The sequence below is a fragment of the Odontesthes bonariensis genome, chromosome 1 (genome assembly GCF_027942865.1).
Source record: "Odontesthes bonariensis isolate fOdoBon6 chromosome 1, fOdoBon6.hap1, whole genome shotgun sequence".
Taxonomy (NCBI): domain Eukaryota; kingdom Metazoa; phylum Chordata; class Actinopteri; order Atheriniformes; family Atherinopsidae; genus Odontesthes; species Odontesthes bonariensis.
The window spans coordinates 15,553,279-15,573,041 of NC_134506.1; the positions used below are offsets into that span (position 1 = coordinate 15,553,279).

General features: G+C 37.8%; 1 protein-coding gene across 5 annotated transcripts in view; it reads left to right on the plus strand.

The window, feature by feature from the left end:
- Nucleotides 1–18,660, plus strand: part of scml2 (Scm polycomb group protein like 2) — a 32,651-nt gene extending 13,991 nt beyond the window's left edge. For 2 of the 5 annotated variants that reach the window (XM_075481613.1, XM_075481698.1), the window contains exons 8-14: nucleotides 9,875–10,182; nucleotides 10,507–10,636; nucleotides 11,379–11,585; nucleotides 15,151–15,324; nucleotides 15,717–15,932; nucleotides 16,133–16,287; nucleotides 16,405–18,659. In XM_075481613.1, the coding sequence (XP_075337728.1) occupies nucleotides 9,875–10,182; nucleotides 10,507–10,636; nucleotides 11,379–11,585; nucleotides 15,151–15,324; nucleotides 15,717–15,932; nucleotides 16,133–16,287; nucleotides 16,405–16,530 (1,316 nt within the window). In that variant the 3' untranslated portion in view covers nucleotides 16,531–18,659. Of the gene's footprint in view, nucleotides 1–9,874; nucleotides 10,183–10,506; nucleotides 10,637–11,378; nucleotides 11,586–15,150; nucleotides 15,325–15,716; nucleotides 15,933–16,132; nucleotides 16,288–16,404 lie in introns of all 5 variants that reach the window. The other 3 variants (XM_075481870.1, XM_075481784.1, XM_075481963.1) reach the window with 3 other exon arrangements.
- The last annotated feature ends 1,103 nt before the right edge of the window (nucleotides 18,661–19,763 follow it).

Sequence of the window (19,763 nt, forward strand, 5' to 3'; positions counted from 1 at the left end):
ACCATCTGTAATAAACAGGTCTAATGAACAAGGTGTGAAAGCCCATCATTATGTAAAATACGTTTGCATCTTTTAGAGCCTGTATCCATTTTACCATGTGCTGTGGGTGATCTGACCAAAGGTGGACAGCCTTGAGTTTCCTAGTTTACACCTGGTACGTATCAAAATGTCTTCACGTGCATCTTGAGGAACCACTTTACTTTCCTGCTATGTATCTAAGTTCATGTCTACTGACAGTTTACGTCAGTCAATCAGCTGTAGTTTACAAATGTTTTGGCAAAATTTCAAATATATTTGATGACCTAAACAATATTATTATCAATTCAGACATGAATACATTTCTGATCTGCGTGAGTCGGAATAGAAGTTGTACTTTCTTTTTGCGATCTCTCAGTTGGTTGTTTTATATATAACGAAGGTCTTCTGATATTCAGTGTTGACCTCTTCTATGTTACAATTTAAAAAAACTTGTTTTTAGGAGCAGAGATGTGTCTGACTTCATGGCTTTAGACATTTGTGAGAAAGAGTAAGAGTCAGCTCTCAGGGCCCTCAGCATGGATCTGATGCTTTGGCGCTGCGCTCACATCTGTTTTCTTTTCTGTCGCTTCAGAAATCATAAGAAACAATATGAAGGAGGTGATTGATACGACCTGTGTATTTTCATTATGTTTTGCTCCGAGGGAATTTTTGTACTCACCAGATCAGCAAGAAAAACTATAGCAGAAACCCAGCCATTTGCTTGGTCGGTGGAGGTTTTTTCAGGTAAGTTTTACTGTTGTGAGAATTTAGCCACCAATCCTTGACAGTCTGTAGGGTGTAATGCACTCTCAAAGCTTTATTTATATACTTTGACCTGTGCAGTTGTGATTGGATCACCCAGGATACATGTTAATACCAGGTGTAAATAGGGTCTTAAATATACACTTATTTTGTCCTTAGTGATTCATTCCCAATGCAGCACTGTTAAACACTGACAACATACTCTGCAAAGGTCATTGTGGTTGCTTACTGATGAACTACTGACCTCATAATGTGGCTCAAGCCGAGACCCCAGTTTGAAACACCTATGGTCTTCTACTTTTTCTTTGCCTTTTTTCACTCTCTGTTAACTTTCAGTTTCACTAGTTTTTGTCACTGTTTAGTTACAGCACTAAAAACTCTATTAGATTTAAGGACCAAAATTAACACGGTTAGGTTAAAGAAAAGATCACAGTTGGGTTTGAAATACACAGCTGAATAACATTGATCTAGTACAATGAATAATGATGCAAGCCTTCATTTTTCTTTACCACTATGACATGATACAGCACATTAATGTATTTACCTTTCAAGCCTTATGCATCAACATTTTTTATACACAATTCTTTTAGTACTAATAAACATAAGCACAAAGGCAATAATTGGCAAAAGACCTCGGATGTTGAGAAATAAAATGCTTTGTTGGATAATTTTAAGGTTTCCAGATGACTTTCAGGTTTTTAGTCTTTTTTTCTAAATAAAACCTTAAATTCAGGGTCCCATGATTCATTTTTTTACATCATGATTCTACACACAATTCTTATTTTTTTAAAATTACAAAAAAAAAGAAAGTTTTTTTTAATGCCTTTCAGAAAACCGGTCATACTTTACTATTTACAGATTTTTTTTTTCTAACTTTTGGGTGACACTATTTTCAGCACAACATATCTTAACACATATGTAGCCAACTCTACAATTCCAAGTCATTAACAGGAAAGTATTTCCCTTCTCTGCAATCCATTGCATAAGAATGATGCTACTTGCATATATACCTGCTGACAAGTTGAACAAAAGACACAAACAAAAAGTTGGTTTTGTAACTATAACAATGTTGAGCAACCAAATGAGAGTCCATTAACCTAATGGAAGTATGCTGCAGTAAGGACACTGTCAGTTGTTTTATTTTGAAGTGATAATGTAGCCTGATTGACAAGATAACAGGAGGTAAGTTACCTTTAAAAAGGTGGTAAAATGCATGAAGCTGTAGAACGTTTTTCAAGTTAAGCATTTTCCCTTAAATTGGATACATCTGAGCACTTGGGACTTTTAATTTTCTTTTAAGCCCTTTACAGAGTGAAGTGAATTTTACTCAGGATGGTCCAGGACGTCACAGCTTTGAGCAACAAAAAAAGAATACAGTTTAAAAAGTTGGCGATTAAAACGATAAAAAAAGTTTATCTTTTTGAAACTCCAGATCTATTTGTACAGAGATTGCAGTCAGAAAGATTAAAAAAAGAGGAAAGCAAATCATGTGACAGCTACCATGTTTTTGTTTTTACATTTAAGTGAACAAGTAAGGCTTTGTGAAGTGTTAACGAGATGCTAATTAACTACGTATGGGAGAAAAAGAGATTGTGTGTGAGACTGTAATTGCTACTACAATTAAAAAAATTCAAATTAGCTTTAATCCAAATCACCCTGTTTAGGTTACACACGCTGTAAAAAAATGTTATTTTTTTGTTATTCTATAAACCACGAATAATGCATTTAATTATTGAAGAAGTTGCAAAACATTGCACTTATGTTACAAATGTAAAGTATACAAGGATATGATGGTTAGTTGGATATTTTGCTAAGATATAAATGCACACACAAAAGAAATCAGCACACTATGAATTTATTTCAGCTTTTGGTTTAAGCTTTTAGTTAATGATCTGAAATTCAGAAGCTAAAAAATGTCAAGTTCTCTGGTCATTCATACAAGAAGACACTTGAAAAGCCCTTTAAATGCAAGAATAGTTTCAAATACTTGTACATCTATGAGCTGTAGCTCATTAAGTAACACCCTGTTGCACAAAGGTATACTGAAGAGGTTTTCCATTCTTGATAGCGCATATTTAAGACTCCTGTTTGACATTTAAGATGCAGATTAAGATGTCACTGAAGGACTTTTCCCATGCAGGCTTCCTCTGCCTGCGCTGCTCCACATTGTTCCAGAGCCTCGTTGATATCTAGCTATGCCACTGTTTCCTGATGCTGGACCAAGCCATCTTTCATCAGGGATTGTGTGAATAGTCTAGGGTTACACTTACGGGGACCCCCTTCTAGGTCATTAGTGTGTGTGTGCATGTCTGTATTTTGAGAAGAAGCTTGCTTATGTGTGCACCAACTCCGGGAGTTTGGCCCTTTTCACCCGTTTCAATCAGGACTTGTCTGATCCAGTTTAACCTTTTCCCCCCATCGCAACCCTTCTACCATCCCCCAGCCGATCTCGGAGCCCCACTGTTAACCTCTCTCCCCCTGTTTTCTCCCCCTCCCCCTGAGGCTTACTTAGAAGCAGGTGACTGATGCAGACTGTCGATATGGCCTACAGATAACATTAATAAAGGGTTTAACTCCTCCTTCCCCACACACCCACCCACTTTTCCCTACCTCCCTCCTTCCCTTTTACCCTCCCCACCCCTATGCAAATCTAGCACACCCCCTCCACCCCCTCACCTCCTGCTCATTCATCAGGAGGGAAGCTTTGCTGCAGCGTCAACCAGCAGCACAAGCAGCAGGAGCGGCAGCGTGGGCTTTGTTGTGGAGGAAAGAGAAGAGGGAGAAGCAGTTGATCGAGAAACGCAGAACATACACAATGAGGCGCAGATGAGGAGGCATATTGGAGAAAGTTAAGAGGAAAGTAAAATTGAAAAGAGAAATCAGCAGCTTAAATAGTTGGGGAGAGAACCAGGAAGCTGTTACTTTTATTGTTACACACAGCGCTGCGGCTATCACGGCTGACTTTACTACTACACTGAAGTTCTGCTTTTTTGGTTAGCGTTTTCTGGTGAGTACTACCTTTTTTTTTTTTTTTTGCATAAATGAAAGAACTCTTGCACTTTATTATTTGTGTTTTACTTGTGACGAAACAGAGAATATTTTATGATCTGGCACTCCAGATGATTATGCAACAATAACAAACTGTTTTTTGGACGGGATTTTCTGTGCAACCTCCAGGCTACCGAAAGATTTGATAAGATAAAAAGCAGTTGTAGTGTCCTTTAACATTATTGAATGTTGATAGTCCCCAAAAAGCTTAGATTATTCAACGGAAAAAAAAAAACTTTTTAGAAATGTAAAAATTTAAATGCAAGTTGAAGATTAAAGTCAGATTAAAGTTATGTCACAAGTAGTATTCTTGTGTCTCCTGATTGGCTGATGTAAATCATATAATGCTGTTTTCTTTGTTTAGCATTAAGACTTTATTTCAATCACGTGCCTTCATGCAAAGTTATTATAAAAGAACACCAACCATTGCCAGACAGAATAACTTAAAGTCTGAAGGTTTAATAGCTTTGTTGGCTGTAATTACGTTTAGAGCTCCATGTGTTTTTGATCATGTACTTTTATGTGAAAGCATCAGGAATTAGTTTGCAAAATGCTCTAACTAATTGAAGTCACAATTCAACAGGGGAAAAGGGGTTATTTTATTATCTTTTTAAGTGAGTTTTGAAGCTGGAAAATGTGTGCACAGAAACAATGTCATGTTTACACTTTGCGGCCTGAAGCTATTTAAGCAACTTCCCTTTTCTGCTTTCTGCTCACAGTTGCACACCTTAAGTTTCAGACGGTTATAGGTTCACTCAAAAGAACAGCCCGTGTGTCTGTGTGGGTGTGCGTATACGTATGTGTAATGTTATTAGAGGAGAGGCAACTCTGGGAAGCCCCTCCCCCCACCCCCCAGACAGCAGACACACTTCTCAGCAATGCTGTTCCCATGCATACTCCTTTTTTTCGGGTTGTGGCTTTCACAGGTCAGTGGGTCGACTTGGAATTATATAGTCATGATCAGTACCATATGTCTCTGTTTTGTTGCAATGTATACACGCCAGTCATGTGTTACTCAGATGTTCTTTTTTTTTTTTTTTGACAACGAGAGTTATTGTTCTTTAGCTTTCAGTTCACAAAACTGATTTTCATGCACGTTTTATGAACAATTTTGCAGATTATTTTGGTTTCATTTCAAATAACATGTATGTTGTGTAAACTAAACTGCTGTTTGTTGCCTCTATTATTTCAAATGGAAACAAATAGATGCCAGGAAACAGGGGGAAAGTATATTTTGATTGCTGGTGGAATGAAGAAGAATAATTTCTTTCTTTATTTTTCCTTTTTTGTAGTTAGTTGCAAGTTTTTTTTTTTTCAAGCTGAAAACCAAGATGTTTGTTTTAAAATATGAAACATTCCTGGTTACCTTATTTGTTAATGAATATTATATAAAAATTATAAGGATTTTTCAGTCAGCATGCTCTCAGTCTGGAGGAGGTATGAGGGTAGACGTATAGTGAAGTATAGCCCGAAGTCTAGCAACAGGGATTTTCTTTGGTGGGAAAGATGTGCGACAAAATAAATAACTGTCTAAAGCAAAAGTGTTGTACAGATCAAAATATAGCAATTGGTCAAACCACTATAAAACTTTTTAGGTTTAAATGCTTTAGATTAGTGCTTCATTGAGTGAAAATTCACTCTTCTGTCGTCCCTGTTCTGAGTAGACATGAGCTTGGTCCCCCTGTACGCCCTCCTTCCTCATTCTCCAAACTGAGAGCACTATGACTGTTTGTCTACTTCAAGACATTCACTGCTCATAGGTACTTCACACAACCCCCCAAAACACTGGAAAATCCCTTTAACTGACTTTAGGAAATAGTGGTGTGCAATGGCAGCTTAATCAACACTAACAAAATATCTAAATGGATTGCTTTTACCTATTTTTTCCAAAAAGTTGGAGTACTGTCTAAATTCTTTGTATGATAAAACGGCATACAGTTATTTTCAAATGATTAAACCCTGTGTTTAAATGAAACAAATACAAAGGCAACATATCAAATGTCAAAATTAAGACATCTGATTATTCCATTGAAGTACCTATGCTGATTTTTATTTTATTTTATTTTTTATTATTATTATTTACTTCACTCTTCAAAAACGTTGAGACAAGGACAGCAGACTGGCATCATGTTGCATCATGCTCAAAATAAATATCCAGTGGAACATATCATTACTGATGCCAGTAACACGATCAAAACAGATAATTAAAACTGATACAGTTCTGTTGTGGGAAGCACTGCTCAGGAAAACTGAAAGCAATTTTTAGCAAGTAGCTTTTTTGCCACAACCACAAACTCCAACTGACTTGCAAAGAAAAAGAAAAACATCTATAAACATCAACTTTAAATGCTGCCAACTTCTCCACGCCTGAGCTCATTTAGGATGGATTGAGATGAAGAGCAAAACTGGTCTGACGAAATTCAAATTCAAATTCAAATTCTTCATAGAAATCATGGACACCACATCATTCCAGGATAAAGATGAGAGGAACCCTTCAGTTTGTTAGCACACAGTGGCAGTTCAAATGCCAGTATTCGTGGTGGTATGGCGATGCCATTAATGTTGAATGATATACATCATTACATCAAACAGCACATTTTTCAAAGCAGACCCTGCTGTGTGTCAGACTAGATTTTGCAAGTATCATACCAGTCTTAAAAAATATGAAATGGGCAAGGTGTTTACAAATGCTGAAGTGCCACATAACTTTTCTGGTGTTGGTAATTTATCCTTTAAGTCATTAAGTCTTGACTAGATTCTTCCAAGTGTTTGAAGAATCAATCATTTGTTATCATCATATAGCTGCACTGTAGAGCTGAAAGAAGCTGACACGCTATATATGATATTGTCACAGCAAGCGTGTTGGATAAAAGCAATTTCATAAGCAGATTTTCTCTGAAAGGTGTGTTACCGGAGAGGTGCTCAATCTGTTTTACATAAATATTCTAATAAACCAGTAGATGATACAGTATGACATTAATCAGTAGTATTGAAATGTGTGTTTCTTTGGTGGCTGACACATTATGTGAATGGATTACAGGGGAAGATCAAAGAGGTCATCCAGACTCTGTTTCCTTTAGTGAATTAAGACCTACTGACGCTGATCAGAACCCTGCAAACATTTCGATCTACCGTTGCCGGGGTTTATGGCTTGCGGCTCTTTAAATAAGTGTAATTTTGTATGCAGGTTGGCTTTGCTGTTATCTGTGATTGTGCTTTGTGTGACCGCCCCCCGAAACAAGACACTGCTCTATTCTACGCCCACTTTCACTCATTTTCCAATTAAGCTGCTTTGACGATGCCCCGGCTGGCCCCTCAGAGAATACTGTAAAGCTTCCATAGTTGCTCCATATTGCCTCAGTCAAGGAGGCTATGATGAAAGCTTTGGCCCCTTGAGAGCTCCAGTGTGCACTTTCAGGCCCCCACTCTCACCAAGCTATACATTGTTATTGAAATAGGAGATGGTTATCATTCTCTTTTCCTCCCTCATTTCACACTGCCTTCCACACTTCCACAATGATAATTATGTGATCATATCATGGTGTCATGCTCAGTCTAATGAATACAGAAAGGGGTGTTGATGTCACTTCTTTTTTACTTTTGTTTTCCAACAAAGAGTACTTTGTTCATTTTACTTTCTTGTCTCCTTTTACTGTGTTTAGTTTAAGCTTTTTTCATTTTTAAGTGATAATTCTTTCCCACAGAAAGTCTGTGTGTTTAAAGAATGCCATGAAGTTAAAATACAGTTTGGACACTGTGTGAAATTGGGTAGAAACAGAATGGATTTATTTTCAAATAACTTGAAATAGGGTGAAAATATGTCAAATGTTTAAATTGTATGTTTTGTTGAGCATGAATGTTCATTTTGAATTTGGTGCAAGTGTTTAGAAAATGGACAAAATTTTTAATGTCAGACAACAGTGAAACAGGCTGGTGTTCTTAGTTTTTAATCCGAGTGCATTTTCTTTTATTTGGAAAGTCCGTTATAAATTTGGAATTGAAGGGTGCCAGATGTTTGCAGGAAGGTCTGTGGACAGATTTAGGGAATTACAAGTCCTGCGAGCGATCAGGATGTCCTAGTCTACTGGAGCAGTGACATATTGCAATGATTATTTAATCAATATTTTTAAATTGATTTGAATTGAATTTCCAATCTTTTTTTATGTGTTTTATTTTTTAACTTTAAATGTAGAGGAGAGCTACAGCCTCTCAAACAAAAGTGGTTAGAGGGTGTTAAGTGAAGTAGCTTAAGATCATATAAACAAACAAACAACAACAAAAAATACTTAACCTGAAGCAGCAGGGAAATGTCGACAGAAAAGCAACTTTACTGCTTTTTAGAGATAACTTCTTTGGAGATGATTACAAGTCTTTGTGTTACTATCAGTTACGTTTCCAAACAGGAAAACAAGTGATGGGTAGACATGGAGACTACGTTGACTGTCAAACGTTCAGCCTTAATCTTGACACAGACCTTAAAGATGAAGTAACTAGCACATTGCCAGTTAGCATATGGATACAAACGGCATTACCAAGCTGTCTCTCAACTGCTGTTGCCTTATTTATGTAATTGATCAATTACACAGAGCTCCTATTTTCCACCCAGGAGTCCATACAATGCTGCATTCATTGCCATAACAACCAAAAACGCTACATTCAAAGTCCTTACGGAACAGTTATTATTTGGTATTATTGTCTCATTTTAAGGGTTATTTTTCGTTGTTTGTTTTCTCTATCCTGGAACAAAGTGAAATGGAAATGGTGGGTCACTGGAAAAGGCTTTAATTTTGTAGCATCAGTACAATTTATTGGGATTTTCGTGTGTTGCTGTCATTTAGCTGGTATTCTGAATTTTACGTCAGAAAATGTGATTCATTTTATACCACAAGAAAGCAAATTTTTAAGCCGTTTTTTATTTTTCTAAGCGGTTCCCAACATCGAAGATCAAGCTCCTGTGGTTTAAATGAGTGATGCACATGTTACCTAATGATAAATATGTTGTTGTCTAATCATGAAACCTTCCTTTCTTAACTTGATAATTATCAAAGAACATTGTAAAACAAAAAGAAAAAAAGAAACATATGTGAGCAAATAAGTTGACATGAAAAATCAAAGACTTCAAATACACCATGTAATCTGTGATCAGAATCAGCTGATTCAATTCAATTCAGTTTTATTTATAAAGCGCCAAATTACAACAAATGTCATCTCAAGGCACTTCATTAACACAGTCCAATTCAAGCCAATTGGAGTTCAATTCATTGTACTGATCCTGCTTCCAGCAACTTGTGATCAGCTCCAAACACCTGATCGGAACACCTGAAACCAGACTAATAAAAAACACCTTTAGGAAACTTGGTGCAGCCTTTGCACCCATTCAAAACAAATATTGTTGTTAAAAAAAATTTTTTGGGAATAAATATTTTTTCTGTCTTATGTACTGTGAATGAAAACACAATAATTGTCACCATAGTTACTGTTTTTGCTGTGTCGCTGACAGAAAAAGATTTGCTGAATGGTCGAGCAGGCAGGTCTCTGGGGACTTGTGACTTTTGACTGACTGCAGTGAAAGGAGGGGCTCAACACAAAGGACCTGCCAGTCTCAGAGGAGTCTGAAAAATTCAAACAAAGAGCCCTCTGCAGGATCACTCAGTCACTCATTTCCCTCTGACCCCCCCCCTCCACACACACACATTTTTCCTTCCATGCCCAGGAACCTGCAGCACAGTTGTTTATCTTCAAATCCCAATTTGAAGGCTCCTTTTCTGGAGAGAGAGGAGGTGCACTTATGGTGTTCTGTGCATAGAGCTGCATTTTAATCAAATAATCTGTATTGCCTTTATTTATCAATTAAGGTTTATTTTCTTGAAACTTCTGATTCGTCTCTGTCGTACACAATCCCAAACTGAAACCAAATAAACAAACTGATTGAGAAACTGGCAATAAGCTTGTGACTATGTGTGCTTGTAAGATGAACATTTTGCACAGTGGATGTAGAATTTAGTGAAATCTTATCTGTAATCTCTCTCATATCCCCTTTCCTCAGTTACCCTCCCTGGCGCACTCCTTGCCCCGGTTTCTTCCACCTCAGCAACTCGTCGCTCCTCTTTCAACTCCTCCTCCTCCATGCAGACCTCATACCGACTGCCCAACCCCTTGCCGCCCCTCCCTGTTCGCAAGGGTGTCCGAGGTCGTCGTCCCAAATCCCAGACTATTGCTTTGCTGAAGGCAGCGGCTGAGGCAGCGGCAGCCGCAGCAGTAAATGGAGCACCACAGAGCCCAGCCAGAACTAGCTCTGAGACTCAACTGGCCCCTAGACCACACAAGAAGAGAGGGCCCAAACCCAAGGGCAAGGTGAGATGTCAAAAGAGTTGTAATCTTAATAGAGGAAGTTACCCTGTAATTTTCAGTTTTATTATTTTTTTTATAGGAGAAGTGATTTTAATGTTGAGAAATGGTGAAAGGCTTGCTGATTTGAGAAAAAGGAGGAGTATTTGTAGATGTTTATGCATGATAAAGCAATTTACTAGAGACAACAGCTTTAGTTTACAAGCTGGTGTATGTGCTGCAGTGCAATTCTTGTGAGGCTGAGTTGAAGCACAAAATTAATAAATCAATAACAGCCTTTGCAGGTTACAGAGATTTAATGAGCTAAGGTTTGTTTGTTCTTTGCTCCAGAAGAAGCCTCGGGTGGGGCAATCCCTGGGGGCATCACCAGTTACAACTCCGCCTCCAGAGACCAGACTGAGCGCCAGCCATGTCTCAGTGGACAACAACCTCAGCAACAGCTCTAATGTAGTTTGCACAGGTGACTAGCAAACAATTTTGATTCTAAAGCTGGAATATAATAAGGAAAATAATAATAGCATAATATAACACACATACAAAGGTATGTAGATTTAATTTGGACTTTAGTGCTGTAGATTTATTTTTAAATTGATGAAATTGTAATTTTGCCCAATAGTTAAAGCTCAGTAACCAGCTCAGTAATTATGAATTGTATAATTCTTTTAGAAATGTTCCTGAATTTATTAAGGATCATTTAGTTTTATGGAATATTTCAAATCCATTACTGCGGCAGTCCACTTTATGTTTAAGTGCATCTTTTTTACTCGTTGAGATATTTTTAGAAAGTCATTGTCGTCCACCTGTGGCAAACTCAATTAACTGATCGAGCATATAGTTTAGAAAGTCACACACAATGTTTGTCAGGACAGAACCCAAAACCAAGAAGTCTATGCAGCCCTCTGTGAGATTCAAATTTAGCACAGCCAAAATTTGCACAAAAAAAGAAGTTAAATCTGGTTAGACTATAGATTGATGGGGCAAATGTTTAATTTGATCATATTAAAAATAAATCTGCAACCCAATATCTGCATATATCTGCATATATGAATGGTTTAAAAAATTATATGTTAATTGAATCAACTCCAGCTTGATTCAATGCATAACAAAAATATTACTCCATATTACTACTACTTTGTTTTAAAAAGGTTGACAAAGTATTTTTCTTTCTTTTCTGATGTTTTTCTCACTCTGTGTCATCCCAGTGTGTGTCTATGTTAACAAGCACGGTGACTATGGCCCGCATCTGGACCGAAAACTAGTGCAGCAGCTGCCGGACCATTTTGGTCCCGCACCAGTCAACGCAGTGCTTCAGCAGGCTGTTCAGGCCTGTGTGGACTGTACATACCAACCCTCTGTGCTGCTGTCATTTCTACAGAGCCAGTCCCACACAGGAGGAGAGGTCATCAGAGGTAAATGTGGAGAATGTGACAAGATGCAGAACTATTTAACTCATTTAACGCATTTCTGTTGAAAAATTGCAAACAATTAAATATTTTTTATTTGTTGAAACTATAAAAAAAATATTATAAAGTAATTGTTTTAGCTTTAAACCAAGTAAAATAAAACCACATGCTCACATAAATAAAGTAGTATTCTGGAGGTCTATTGGCAGAAATGTAAGATAATTTTGGTAGAATTAGGTTTTCATTACTTTTTATAAAGAAGGCCTTCTCTAACCTCTGTCAGCGTACTACATTTGAAGATAAGAGAAGCCTTTTTGTAGTATTTTTGCATTTTTGAAATGGGTTACATGAGAATTTTTATATGGTCTCTTGTCTCTTGGGCAGAGTACCGTGCAAAAGTCTATAGCCATCCACCATCCCTTGTGCCACAGTTAATAAAGGCAAAAATGTAGGTTGTTCAGTTCTAATGAGCATAAAAGTCTTTGGTATGCGCACCTTTATTCCTCAACAAAGTCTGAACCTTCTTAGACCAACTTTCTTTCTTTGGTCATTTCTTAAGAAATGGTTCTCCAGGCTTCTTGAAGGACCCCTTTTTGGATGTTGGCTGTTTTTTGTTCTATTTGCTCTCAAGATGATCCCACACTGCTTCAATAATGTTGAAGTCCCGGCTCTGGGGAGGATTCATCCCTCCATCAGAACTGTTGCCACTGATTTTCAGTCCACTTCTTGTGTCATTTGGCACAGCTCAGCCTTTCATTCCTGTTCCCCTTCCTTATGAATGGTTTCTTGAGAGCCACTCTTCCATGGAGACCATTTCTGATGAGCCTTCAGCTAACAGTAGATGGATCAACTGAAGCTCCAGATGCATCTCTCAGTTCTTTGCTGGATTTTTTTCCTAATTCGCAAGGACATCACTTTCAGATACTTTTTGTCTGCTATCGATGGCTTTTCAGGTCTGCCACTTCTTCTTTTGCCCTTCACTTGTCCAGTTTCCTCAAATTTTGTAAAAACACACTGCACACCATGCTGAAATATGCCGAGATTTCAGCTAATAATTCTTTAGGAATTACCCTGTTTGTGCAAAATACTGTCTGTCAAACTGTTTTCTTTGGTGTTTTTTTTGTGGACATAAGTAAAGAAATGGCAATAAATTCTGTGTCTTTGTGACAGTCTGCTCGTGACAAAGTTCTTAAAAATGCAATTTAGATTTGGTTCTTGTTCTGTTATGTGTAGACTCCACACTGGTTAATCCTTTGAGTTAGGTACCTTTTTTCAAGCTTGAATGATGCACAGGTCAATGTTTAGTGGCTTAACAAAAAGAAACACATGGAGTGGACTGAAAATGAGTGAAAAAGCAGTCGATAACCAAAGAAAATATCTGAAAGACCTTTCATCTGGCTCATTGGACGTAAAGTATAGAAAAATTGGCTTGTGCTCAAACTTTTTCCACATTACTGTAAATATGAAGGTATGGTCAGTTTAGCATACATGTGTAGAAGAAATTATCCTGGCAATGTCTCAATTAAATCCTTCTATCACCACCTCTAAAACTTTCTTATTAACAAGTTAAATCGTGCATCTTATAAGTGTAAAAACATAATTTTCCACGTATGTGACAAGCTAAGTGTTAGACTGTTTAATGGTCAAAAGCCTTCCAGGTGCCTGTGGTTGCTTAGTGACTTACCCCAATCAAGAAATAATCTAAATTGGAAATGATCCTCTCTGAACAAATTAGATATGAGGTGTTAATAGCTCCAGAGGTACTAGTTGGGTCTCTTGTATTAATTTGGAAACACGCAGGTTTTCTGAATGCTTACACCCTTAATGCTAAGCTAAGCTAGTCAGTCCCTGGCAGTAGGATCACATTTCTAATCTAGACTTTGGAATCAATACTGTCATGCCACTCTTAGCAAGTTAAAAATCACTTCTTATAAAAGCAGTGGCAGGTTTTTTTTTTATAACAGTCAGCACATTTACATGACTTTAGAAAAAACGAATGTGTTAGTCCAACCAAAATCATATGAAATCGGGTTTCTCAAAACTGAACTGACACACCCAGATCATGCAGGTGGGGTTTGAATCACTCCGCTTAGCACATGGTCCAAAGATCCATCTTTTTGTGAAAACTGTGAGGTGTAAGTGTATATTAATATGGCCTAATTCCCATTAAATCTGCTTTCATCCAACTATTTTCTGTTGCATTTGTCAGCCAGCTAAATGTGTCTGAAATTGTGACTTAAAATCAGCCTCTTAAGACTATGTGTCAACTCATAGACGCTGAAAGCATTTCTATTCACACAACTTCAAGATGTCTGTGCACTGAATTCATCTAAACTTCCATGTACAATGATCTTCCACAGAGAAAGCTGGAAGCGACAGAATGTCTTGAATGTTCTCTCACACAGTGCACTGCCTCAGTGTCGGACATACATTCACTCAATAACTTGATTCTGGTCCCGTGCATTGTAATCAAGAGAAATGCATGTAACAAACATGGTGGTCCAGTTAAACCTCCCAGTCGACATGTAAATATAGCCTGATTCAGCTGCGCATGTAACAATGCTGATTGTGTGTGCATCAGAAAGGAGAGACGAGAAGAATAAAAGATGATGCCTGTGGCAGCAGCTGATGTGAGAAGTGAGTCTGTAATCAGAAGTGACATGTGCGTCTAACCTGGTTTGGGATTTTGGGATTGAGTTTCCCCTGGGGAACTGGATTGGGGAGGCTCGGGGTGGTACTGGATGGAGAGAGGGGCTTTAATTTGTGGATCAGTCCAGGCTTGGCTTGGGGGGGGGGTAAAATAAGGTTTTATAAAGGGAGGGTGCTAACCCTGAACCATCTGCTGTTTTGTTCAACTGTGAAACAGTGGCGATGCCGAGCATGAAGCGTACAATAGTGAACTCAAATAAGCTAGATGGGCTCGGGGGGAATATAATTGTTCAAAGCAAAACCCTTAAATGGAGATTACTGGTGGATTTTATGTAAACAAATTTACAGACTGCAAAAGAAGAATATTTACTTTAAATCCAACACAAAACTGCGAGATGAAAAAATTTATTGAAATGAAAATATTTTCTTCTTTTCCTTACTTCATTTATCAGATAGCTTTAGTCACTAGTTACTTTTCTAAATTTCTCTATGCAAAGTGTGGATATATTTTTCAGCTTGTGAGAGACTTCATGTACTGTGTATAGACTTGCCCCTTACTGTTGGGATTTTATAAGAAAAGGAAAAAGAAAACACATTCCTTATAATTAAGGGAATGTGACGATTCCGTCGTTCACTGAAATAGAAGACATTGTTGAAATCTTCCATTGATTGCCATAATCTCTCTCGGTTTAATGAGAGGAATGCATTAGCATAACTTTGAGCAGAGAGAACCGCAAAATTTAGAGCAACATAATTGGTCCAAAAATCAACGTTACGTGAACTAGCAAGCATGCTATAACTGATTCTTAATGGGGGAAACAGTGCTGCGAAATTCATTGGTGAAAGCATATAGCTCGTCTCTGTTCTGCATCCACACAGTCACACACGTGCAGACTAATAACAGGTTCTGCTCTGCCCTCAGTTCGGTCGGAGCATGGTATCCGCTATGTGAAGCTGCCCTCTGCCTCCAGTGCATCCTCTGTGCTGCGGTTCTTGGAGAACATGTGCCAGCATCTGGAGAGTGACTGTCTGTTCAGTTCACAGCCCTTTAGCCCTTACAACAACAACACACGCTTCTACAGCAGAGCCAAGTCAGGTGGGGAAATATCTGCATAAAGTGACTAAAGGAAAAGTTGAATTTTTTTTTTTTTTTTGCTTTCTATTCGTTCACTATCTTTTGGCTTTTGCTTTGAATTGTTTTTATTCTATTTGTTCAAGTTGCAACTGACACTGAATGATCGCTGCATGTTATACTGAAGCTAGGTTTGTCCTGCACTGTCAAAGACATCTTACATCTCAGGAACATCATTAAACAGTTAAAGGTACATTACATTATAGTCAAATGTATGTAGCCATACATGTTTACAGTTGACAGCAAATCTGTTTAACATGTTGATACCTGGTGGGAGCTGAAAAAGAAGGAGAAAGCAGCAACTTTCAAGTGTCGACATTCCTTCTGAATCTTTGTCTTCTGCTCTCTTGAAACAGAACCATCATCCATCACAGAGAATGGCTTGTCCAATGATGACTCCTCAAAGGATCCCACTCCCAACACTCGCCCCCTTCACAACACATTGGATTACAGAGCAGCAAAGAGGGAGCGGCCATATTACTCCGGACACACACAAACACCGCCACCCCTTCGACGCGTCAGCTCCAACCCGACTGAACTTGGCCCGATGATTACACACAGACGAGTGGAGGGTAGGGTTAAAAAGGCACAAGTAGCCACCAGGGCAAAAAGCTCTAATTGTTTTGGACAGATTTGAAGAATTAACCTTTAAGTTTCAATGATTGCATATTGTTGTACGTATGCTTTTTTTTTGTTTGTTTTTGTTTTTAGAAAAGGTATTTTTTGGTATTAATTAGGGTTGCTTGCTTTTTCTTGCCCTTACATACTACAGCAGCAAGCTCAACAACAGGTCCAGACCATATGAAACAGGACAAAGAGGGTTTAGGAAACAACGCTTCTTCCTGGTCAGTTGATGATGTCATACGGTTTGTCCATGAGGCTGATCCCCAAACTCTCGGCCCACATGTTGACCTATTCAGAAAACATGTGAGTGTTCAGATTAACTGAACTTTCTTCATTTTCTTGTCCAGCGTTACTCTATCAAATTGTCATGAAGTTTGGAATTGTGTCCCCTCTGCTGACAACGTGCTCATCTCCCTGCAGGAGATTGACGGCAAGGCACTGATGCTGCTGCGCAGTGATGTCATTATGAAGTACATGGGACTGAAATTGGGCCCGGCACTCAAACTGTGCCATCACATCGAGAAGTTGAAACAGACCAAACAGTAAAGGATGACGGCACTCTTTTCTCACTGGCAACCAGACTCACGGACATGTATCATTCAACAGGGACGCAGTGCAGCGTAAATCCTCTGAGGACACCGAGGCTATGTCCCCGGTTTTAGAAACACAACTATACATTTTATTTTAGATCCTATAAAAGTGTGGGTATTGTATAAACTGAGGCTGAAAAAAACAGACTTAGTAAGATTGAAGCATCATTTCTCAGATTTATATTTAAATCAGAATTTTGACCTTCAATTTAGGCAAATTCCTAGGAAATACAGCTACATAATAAAATTACGATGAAATAACAAAAGTCAGGTAATTAAAAGAAGTCATTTTCTTTTTTTTGACCTTGGTATTTCTAAAATGCTAGCAACTGCCATGACCATTTATGGACCACAGCTTAAAATTGATACATATATAAAGTCAAAATATGTATAACTGCAGTCGGATATCTGAGTGTTTTGTCCATGTTTTTGTCTTTTTGCCCTATTAAGAATAACTGGATGCCACAATTGATCAGTCTTTGATCAGTTTTACTCTACATTGCCAACTTTACACACACTCACAGAGACATACACAAATGACCGGCTCTTAATACATGTCTTTCTATGGTCTGAAATTCAGGATGGATGCGCTGCACTAAAGGCTGGGAAAGTTAGTTCAGGTACTGGCAGTGAATGTCTCGCTGCATCATCTCAATCAAATGCAATAACATTTTTGGATGACTGCATCTGTTACACAGTTGAACTTAGTTTATGCATGCCAGTGAATGTGTGAGCATGAGTGCCAACGGGCACTGAACAACAGGAGCGCCCAAATCATGTGAATTAGAAGTGTAAAGGGATTTCATTCGAAAAATGATAAAGAAGTCCTGTTTGCTGAAGTCAATCGTAGCATAAATATTCTTGTCCTTAAACACTTGTGTTTTTATTCACAGAGATTATATATTTAGCAGAGTAGGCACCAAATTGATTTAAATGATGGCAATCTTATTTTAGTAGAACACTCCTCCTCAGTTGTGAATCAGCAGTGCAGCGGGTAAGGGTTAGAGAAACAGTTACTTAAGAGTTACTTCTCTTTTATTTGCGTCGGCCTGTATGCAGAGGGATGTTCTTACTGGCCCATCTCAGCTTTGAGCACTGATGTGGCTACATAACTGTATTATGCTTTTACAGCCACACTATCAAACGCACACACAAGACCTACAGTGACTGGAATACTTAAGTGTTTTGAAAGTAAAATAAAAGCAAAGTATGAGTGCTGTACAGACGGAACATGTTGGAGAAATGGTTTTGTATAAAGTTAAGCTAAAAAGTTGGGTTTTTTTAAATATCATTTTGTACTGTAACAAAGTGTATCGACCTGTATCAAGCGTAAGTGTAATCTTTTTAATTGGGTTTTTTTTTTTTTTTCTGCCTGAAATACTTTTTGTGTGCACCATCTAATAACTACCTGCAGGACAATACTGTGTCTTGAGTAATTATTCACATGTTTCGAAGTGTTTATCTGTTTTTAATGGCAGAAATACTCATTTTCTGAACATTTCAGAATCATTTTCAAACCAAATTGTGTCTGTTGTAGCTGCATTTCACACTGTTGCGCTCCTGTAGTGGTAACAAGTTGATACTTGAAACCGTCTTGCTTTAATGTGAAACTCAGGTTTTAGTGAGGGTTGTTTCTTGATGTTTTACATCATAACAGTTTGTGTTCATTACTATAGCATAGAGTGACTGCACAATAACCAACTATGTATATTTTTATTGCCTTTTCATCTATTGCTCTGTAGCATTTCATGTATACAACTTTTTACAGTAAGTTCAGCAAAAGATGTTTGTTAAATACTGTATGTTTGCTATGCATTCACACAATTAAATATTTGTTTACATCATCGTAGTGTCATCTTCAGCCAATAGAGGGGCAACTAGCATTATTTTGTAGCTAAGTTCAGGGTTTTCCTCCAGTTTGACTCATGAGTCCTTCAAACAAAGTAATCCCTCCTTATAACCCATCATTACTGAATGCTTATATCTGACTATTGTCCAAATAAAAAAAAATGTATTGTAAGATAATCACTTTGTAACTCAAGAGGAAAATCCAAGTTTTAAATTTTTGTGCTGAAAAAAACAATAATTTTAAATAAGTAGGCAAAGAGGGTAAAGCGAAGAAAAGAAGAGCATGCAAGAGGATGACAGAACTTAACGACTTTCCAGTTTCTTGGGGGTTCGTATATGTCTGTGGGGGATGTAAGGGCTCAAAGGTCAAAGGATCATGATGTCTTATTTAGGGAATGTGACAGTCCAATAGGAATCATTGTTCAAAAGATCAGTGAGTTCAAATAGCTCCCCAGCAGCAACCCAAATAAACAGGCTCATTATGACTCCTTCAGAGTCTTTCGGAGTGATAAATGTTGTTTCCTGGTTGTAAAGCAAGCAACTTTCACACTATAACATCCATGTTGAAGGCTTTACTTCCCATCCAGATGTTGACATTTAAGTGATAAACAATGTTAAGTAAATAGTATGAGTAGCTTTAATAAACCCAGTGCCAAATTTTAACCACGGTACTCTAAGCCAATGTGTTTCCTTTGAACCACTAACTATGGTTTGAATTTAAAATCAAACTATTACCAAAAGAGAGCTCCTTGCTGTCAGAAATGTAAAACACAGAAATAAATATTTGTGGACTAAATCCTCCTAAATTAGAACAATCTTTTGGTGAAGTGTTACTTTTTGGCAGTTCAGTAAAAACAAGTCAAATACCCTTGGAGGTAAACATGACCAATGGTCTCAACAGTGTTGGAAAAACTACAACGATCTTTTATGTAGTAAATGTATAACAATCCATTTTCTATACCCACCTTAGCTTGTTCAAGGTTGTAAGAGAATAGAAATGGGCTGCAACATAAGATCAGACTAAGCTGATTTAAAATTATATTAATAACGATGATAATTAGAATGAACTCACTGTTCAGAATATCCCATGTCATCCTTATTGGTCCAGTTATGTGAACATCACGGTGCAGCTGGTAACAGACTAAATGGAGAGAGTTAATGTTAAGTGTTATGTTAAGGGGACATACTCTAGCAAAGGCACCTCTATGTGTTACGTGATGGGAATTTCTGTTATTGATGGTGTTACAGTAGCATTCGTTATGACGATACACGGCGTTGCTGTTTTGATTTAGTTTCGCAAAGTTTCGCCATCTTTTTTTAACCATGCGCACCGATGAGTGC